At 39.1% G+C, this 7500-nt stretch overlaps 1 protein-coding gene across 8 annotated transcripts in view; it reads left to right on the top strand.

Moving 5' to 3' along the window:
- LOC113816104 (DNA-dependent metalloprotease dvc-1) overlaps nt 1-7500 on the top strand; it is an 8894-nt gene that overhangs the window by 1257 nt on the left and 137 nt on the right. For 3 of the 8 annotated variants that reach the window (XM_027368120.2, XM_027368118.2, XM_027368119.2), the window contains exons 2-5: nt 1027-1161; nt 2183-2300; nt 5860-5979; nt 6091-7500. The exon at nt 6091-7500 is cut by the window's right edge and continues 137 nt beyond it. In XM_027368120.2, the coding sequence (XP_027223921.1) occupies nt 1058-1161; nt 2183-2300; nt 5860-5979; nt 6091-7212 (1464 nt within the window). In that variant the 5' untranslated portion in view covers nt 1027-1057 and the 3' untranslated portion in view covers nt 7213-7500. Of the gene's footprint in view, nt 1-1026; nt 1162-2165; nt 2301-5859; nt 5980-6090 lie in introns of all 8 variants that reach the window. The other 5 variants (XM_027368123.2, XM_027368122.2, XM_027368121.2 and 2 more) reach the window with 2 other exon arrangements.

Genomic DNA, 7500 nt, shown 5'->3' with positions numbered 1-7500 from the left:
GCTTATGCAAATTTATTCTAAACAAGTACTGAAAAGATGATGGATAAAATTTAATTTTCAGTCCTTATTACTTTACTGTCATTTATTGGTGGTTCATATAATAGACAGATTTGGTGTGACATCACATTGCCTGACAAACTTTATTGGACATAGTTGGATATGCTTGGTACTAAATGACTAGTTATACCATCTGGTAGAGGTATTATATCAAGTTTCAAGAGAGCCAGCAGCAGAACTACAAGAAATTGCTTAACAATTTTCTGTGTAAAAAAAGAAAAAATCAGAGTTAGATATCATGAGACTGTTTTGAGCAGTTTTAATTTTCTGCAGCTATATGATGCAAGATACACAGTAGACTTCTTGTAGTGTGTAGAATGACAAAATCATTTGCAAGTTGATTAAAAGAATGTTATATAATATTACCCAGCATTTTATGTTTACTGTTAACATATAGTATTTTTAGTCATTGAATACCAAATACAGCAAAGATATTGACTATCAAGCAAACCCTACAGTCTGACCTGTTGGTGCTCAGACAAAGGCATTGTTATCACTAATGTATTGTGGCAACTTAGAGCTTTGACTAGTTTTAAAAGCTCTATCTTGCCAGAATACATATGGTGAAGGTTTGTAATAATTTGCTAGAGTGATGTTTGCATCAAATGGATGGCATTTGCATTCACATACTGTTACAAAAATAGTTGTCTCCAACTTCATTTCACCATATGAAATATGTGTCCTCTCAATAAGGAATTAGAGATAATCATGAGTATGAGTATTCATGATTATTCACTTCTTTATTCATACAGGTGAAATGAAGTCAATTATCTAAAATAATATAAAGCTAACAGGAAGTAAAGAATGAGAGTAACTTTACTTTCAGCTTCCTCTAACCCTCCCCCCAAAGATTAAATATAATTGAGTTTGTTACAATACTTGGGCATAGTGCATGTTTATTCAGATTTATGTTAGCGTATTAAAACTTCAAATTTATAGATGGCTAATTTATATCATTATTTTTCTCAGATTGTATGGTAAAGTACAGAACACATTCAAGATGGCTGACCCCAAGGTTTTATCGCTGTTTAACGAATTCAACAAAAAATATTTTTGGGGGAAACTGGACAAAGTTAAGGTCACATGGAGCCCAAGGATGACCCTGTGAGTCTGGCATGTATAATATTTTCTTTGCCTAGTTTTACTATAAAAAACAGAATGAAAAAGATAAAACTGGTAATCATCTTCATCTCTGTTAGGTTACCTTTATCTTCATTTTTTCTGTTTTTGGTTGACATCTTTACATTTCATGTTTTGCTTTTTTGTATGGTTACTTGCTTGTTTTTTCCTTCTTTCTTTCTTATTTCATTCTTTCTTCTTTTCTTTTTTCTTTTTTATTTCTTTATTTCTCATTGGATCTGAGTGTCTCACTGCCTCTAATTGACCCAAAGTCTGTGTATGAGGCTTACTTGAGTGGCAAATTTCCCAGTAGTGTAGCTTGTAGGCCTCACATGTGGTGTCAAGGCTCCATGCCTCCCGTTTGCAATTTTCCTTTTTCTTTTTCTAGAGCTGGCACCCTCTCAATAGAGGCTCAAAGATGGTACAAGGGCAAGAGCCCTTTCCCAAATGCCCACTTAGTCTAATCTTTTTCCAAAAGCTTTGTGAACTTATGGTAAGTCATTCCTGTCTCCATGGCCTTCAGTCAATTTTTTTTTTTTGACAGTATATTTTATATATGATAGTCACATCACCTAGATCCAGTGGATGAATTTCTCTTTTTTTCATATTATTTTATCACTGTCTTGTTTATTCTCTCTTCATCTCTTTTTCTTTTCTATTGAAAAAGGTATGTAGATGGCTAAATATCCATTAATTAGGTAAGTAATGAGGATGAAAGATCCATAGGATACAATAGGTAATATTCTTGGTACTGAATATACTTAAAGTGTGATTTGGCTGTGTCCTGTTGCATCAAGTCACTTTTTCTGTGTGGTCTATGCACTTTTTTTTATTGGTTGAATTTTTTTGTTTGTTTTTCCAGCACATATATTTGTGTTCAGATTTTAAATGAGGAATTTATGAATAAAAAATGTAATGTGATCTAATTTTAACAAAATTATCAAAAGATGAAAAAGATCAAGGAAATGTAAAAATATTTGAATACTCAGTTTTTCCCCATTTGCAGATGTGCTGGCAAAACAGCCTATAAAGTGCGAGGCCGATCCTTTTCCTCATGTACAATTCGTCTCAGTCAGCCCCTTCTTACTCAAAGACCACACTCTGATACAGTGAACACACTCCTAGTAAGTACAGGTTTTTCGAGGATGTTCACTTTTTATGTACAGATATTGCTTGTAAATATGAAGTGCTGTGATTAATAGTTTATGTGTGTATGTATACACATATATATACACACATATATAAATATATATATATGTGTGTGTGTGTGTGTGTGTGTGTGTGTGTGTGTGTGTGTGTGTGTGTGTGTGTGTGTGTGTGTGTGTGTGTGTGTGTGTGTGTGTATATGTGTGTATATATATATATATGTATATATATATATATATATATATATATATATATATATATATATATATATATATATATATATATATATATATATATATATGTGGGTAATAGAGTACCAGTTATAATATTTTTTGGCCTACTTGTGTATGTCTCTGTATGTTTATATATATATATGTATGTATATATGTATGTATATGAAAGCATACATGTGTATATACTTAAGTACACACTGGGGCTCAGGATGGGAACGTGAGTTACTCGTCCTGCCTGCACTGTGGCAGCCGCCATCCCAATGTGAGGCCTGTGGGATAAAGCCCTCGGGAACTCCACAATCAGACATTGGGCCTCACAGCCTGCTGCCCCCTTTTATATGGAGCAATGTTGGCAGGGGTGGCAGAGGTGGCATCTGCCCAGAGCAAGTGCCCGAGATTCAACTTTAGGCAGGCCATTCGAGTGGGAGCTTGGAACATCCAGTCATTATGGCAGGATGATAGATTACAGCTACTATCGAGGGAACTGAAGCGGCTGGGAGTTTAGGTGGCCACCCTCTCATAGGTGAGGAGACCTGGCAGTGGCACGATTAGTGTGGGTGGGTACACCTATTACAGGCCAGGTTGGGGTGATGGTCATCATCTCCAGGGAGTAGCCATAGCCATCTCCAGCTGACTTCAACCTTTTGTCGTATAGGTTATCTCCGGTAAATGAGCATATTATGGCACTGAGACTGAAGCATGCTTTTGGCTTGGTGTCTCATATTGCTGTGTACGCTCTTACTGATGTATGTAATCTTGATGTGAAAGAGGTGTTCTATGCCAAACTCACATCTGTGGTAGACAAATGCCCCCAGCGAGACATTCACATTGTACTGGGCAACTACAATGTGGTATCTGGTTGTGATTGAGCTGGCTATAAGATGTCTGTTGGATGCCATGGCTCGGGAGCTGATCCCGGAAGCGAGAACAGCCTCCTTCTCTGGGACTTTGCAAGGTCCCAGAGATTTTGGATTTCTGGCTCTTGGTATCAGCACTCCAATCCATATCACTAGACTTGATACAGCAATATGGGTATTTTGGCCAAGGAGATTGACTCACTGAAGGATGCCTCAGAACTGCAGAGTTTACAAGAGTGCTGAATTCAGTAACTCTGACTATAGATTTGTTTTAGCAACCCTGCAGGTTCACTTCAAATCTCCCTGTCTTTCCAGTGGCTACTCTAGGGTGTTTCACCTGGACGGATTGGGGGAAGAGGAGTGTACATATACGTTTGCCACAACAAACTTTGATCGGTTAACAGTGGTTGAAAACCTGACTAACCCTGTACCCCTATGGGGTTCCTTTAAGCGTGAAACACTCCATGCAGCCCGAGAGTCCATTGGTAAATGTTCAAGGACAAGGCAGACTTTCATCTTGCTGGAGGCCAGAGATGCGTGTCACATGGCTCATGTGAACCACAATCAGGATTTATGCTGTTCCTTGGTATGCTGGGCTCATACTTGGCTGAGAAGGGATAAGGAACAGTTCATCAGGAATCTAGTCAAGGAGGTAGAAAGCCATTTCCTAGTAAATGATCTTTGTCCTGCCTATCATGCCCTGAGAAAACTGAACTCCAATCCCTCCTCAAGGATGTCTGTGGTCCGCTCAGTGGATGGATGGATCATCTCAGAACCTGTTGGGGATCGTGAACATTGGGCTGAGTATTTTGAGTAATTGTATCAGTTAAATCCCCAGCAGTTAGTCTTGATGTAAGGGATGTCACAATCCCTGTGGCTGACACACCCATCAGTGAAGATCCTCCTACCCTGACTGAGGTTAGGGAGGCAATCTCTAAGCTGAAGGGTGGGAAAACTGCAGGCATTTGCAATGTCCCCGCTGAACTACTAAAGGCTGGGGGTGAGCCTATTGCACAGGTCTTGCATGCTATCCTGGCTGCCATCTGGCAGTCCAGTTCCATTCTTCCTGACCTGTTGAGGAGCATGGTCATCCCTCTCTGGAAGGGGAAAGGGGATCATTGGGACTGTAGCAACTACCATGGCATCACATTACTCATTATACCAGGCAAGGTTTTTGCCCACATTTTTCTGATACGGATCCACAACCACATGCAAAGGCACCAAAGACTGGAGCAATCTAGATTCACTCCTGGAATGTCCACAATAGACCGTATCCTAGCACTTCGAACCATTGTAACACATTGTTGTGAGTTAGGTTGTGGGCTGCTCGCAGCCTACATCTACTTTAAGTAGGTGTTTGATTCAGTGCATTGCAAATCATTATGAGAGATCCTAAGACTTAGGGGAATTCTGACACGGATTATTGGATTAATAGTAAGCCTATATACTGGTACTGAAAGTGCTGTATAGGGTGGTGGGGGCCTATGAAGCTTCTTTCCTGATAACTCAGGAGTGAGGCAAGGCTGTGTCCTTGCCCCAACACTTTTCAACACTTGTATAGAACGGATAATAGGCAGATCTACTATCCAAAGTCAGTGTGGAGCAACACTGGGCAATATTAAGGTCTTGACTCTGCTGACGATTTTGCAATTCTATCCGAGTCTCTGGATTCTCTTAGTTGCTCGATGTATTCAGTTGTGAGGCGAAGCCCCTGGGCTTACAGGTCTCCTGGACTAAGACCAAGATCCAGGATTTTGGGGGCCTGTTAGGAGAACCTATTCAGTCAATACATGCTTGTGGCGAGGACATTGAAGTCACAGAGAGTTTTACATACCTTGGTAATGCAGTTCTTGTCTCTGGCCTTGATACTGCCATATCTGTCTCAGTGCCTTTTGTAACAAGTCCCTACGCTGGATCATGGGGCACAGTTGGCAGGACCATGTGTCTGACTGATGACTTCACTGTGAGACTGGCATGGGACCTGTTACTTGTATAATCCGTGACCGCCAACTCAGGCTGTATGGACACGTAGCTCGTTTCCCTGTGAATGATCCTACCCATCAGGTTGTCTCTTTATGAGACAATCCAGCTTAGAGGAGGGCTATGGGAAGACCTAGGAAGTTGTAGCTTGGGCAGCTCGACCAGACCTGTCATGAAGAACTAGAGATTGGCTCACGGACCTGCCTGGCGACTTGGCTGGAAGTGAAGGGTGGATGCAGCTATGCACCCCTGTTGGCGTCAGCTCCTTTGATGATGATAGTGACACATGGATATAGTTACAGAAGGAGAAATTGCTATTGTTTGATATAAATATAGAATCATGTAACAGGGTAGATGTATTTGGTATTGAAATTCAGCATGTGAAAGCTATTGTGTTTTTTAATAATCATATTAAAATATAATTTCTTGTTTAGTTGTAATAACTGACTCCTGATATAATTTTGCAGCATGAAATGATCCATGCTTATCTTCATGTCACACAAGGCCTTAACTATAGAGACAGTCATGGACCAGAGTTTAGAAAACATATGAAAAGGATCAATATTCTTCATGGCTCGAAAATAACTGTAAGTATCCTTCCTATCATTTTACCTGATTATGATTAGTGAATAGTGAGATTCTAAGGAAAAGGATTATCAGTGAAATGATGCATAATGATCTTTCTTCTCCCTCGCCAGATATATCATAACTTTCACCGTGAAGTCAATAAGTTTCGCATCCATGTGTATCGCTGTGATGGCCCTTGTGTTTCAAGACGTCCTTTTTATGGAGTCTTGAGGAGAGCCATTGAACGTCCTCCAGGCCCTACAGATAGGTGGTGGCAACGTCATGCTAAAGAGTGTGGTGGAACATTCCACAAGATTGAAGGTCCGGGTGCTAAACCCATGCCAGGGTCTCAAAAAGTGGGCAACAAACCACATAAAGAGAAAGTGCCTCAGAATCCGTCAGAAGGGACATTTGGTAGCAAAAAATTAGCTAGTTTTAATCAAAATAGAATAATGAATAGTAAAGGAAATATGGATAGGCACAGAATAAATCCAGGTTCTTCTAATGCTAAAACAAAAGCTTTTGATGAAGAATCTGTGTTGCAAAGGATTAAAGAAAAATATTCAAATGTAAGACAAACTAAACTTTTGTCCATGGATGAAACACCAGATATGATTTTAGGCGCAAATTGTAAACTTGTAGAAGGTCAGATGAATTATAATTATCAGGCAAAATCACCAACAAAAATAAAAGTTGATAAGTATATAAGGAGATTCCGACAAGCAAAGAACTTGTTTAGTACTGATGACTTAAAATCAGACAATAGTACAAGAAAATCAATGGTACATAGCCCTCATGATACAAAGAGATCACTATCTACATGTCCCATATGTAGTGAAAGAATACCTGAGGCTATTTACGAACAGCATATGAATCAATGCTTTGGTGAAGACATGAATTTTGACTCTGAGTTTATTGATGAGAAAAGCTTTCAAAGTGAAGCAGAAGCATCTGCAAACCAGAGCAAAGAAGATACATGGGAAGCTCTTTCCGACAGTAAGACTTGTTTTAATTGTGGGTCAGTCGTCTTAGCTGCTGAGATGAAATTGCACCTCCAGTACTGCATTGACTCAGATGATGAAGATGATGAGAGCTTTGATGACAGAAACAATAAAGTCAGTGAAGGTAGAGACTTTGAAGACAAACCACGTCCTGGGATTGTGTCCTGCCCCTCTTGCATGGAGAGAGTTCGGGAAGAGCAGATTCAAGAGCATCTTGATCAGTGTTTGACTTTCTTGGCAGAAGAATTTTAACACAAGCTTGTTCTCTTTTAATGAATGTGATATAGGCCAATGTTTTTATGACCATTTATTTTCAAATCTAGGGATGATTTCATTAATCTGCTGTGTATCAGTGTTATTCTAATATGCTGTTATTAGTACCTTATAGCTTATTATATTATAAGGATGCAACATATGTATAATAAACTTTCTGTCAAGCTGATATGAGTATGTCATTAGGAATGTATGATTTTCTTCAGTAGAATCATGTGTTGTTAAATTTTCTGTAAGTGATTAAAATTTTATATTTATATCAAGATT

This window comes from Penaeus vannamei, chromosome 1 (assembly GCF_042767895.1).
Source record: "Penaeus vannamei isolate JL-2024 chromosome 1, ASM4276789v1, whole genome shotgun sequence".
Classification (NCBI taxonomy): domain Eukaryota; kingdom Metazoa; phylum Arthropoda; class Malacostraca; order Decapoda; family Penaeidae; genus Penaeus; species Penaeus vannamei.
The sequence above is the reverse complement of the archived record's forward strand: the minus strand, read 5'-3'. Positions and strand labels throughout refer to the sequence as shown.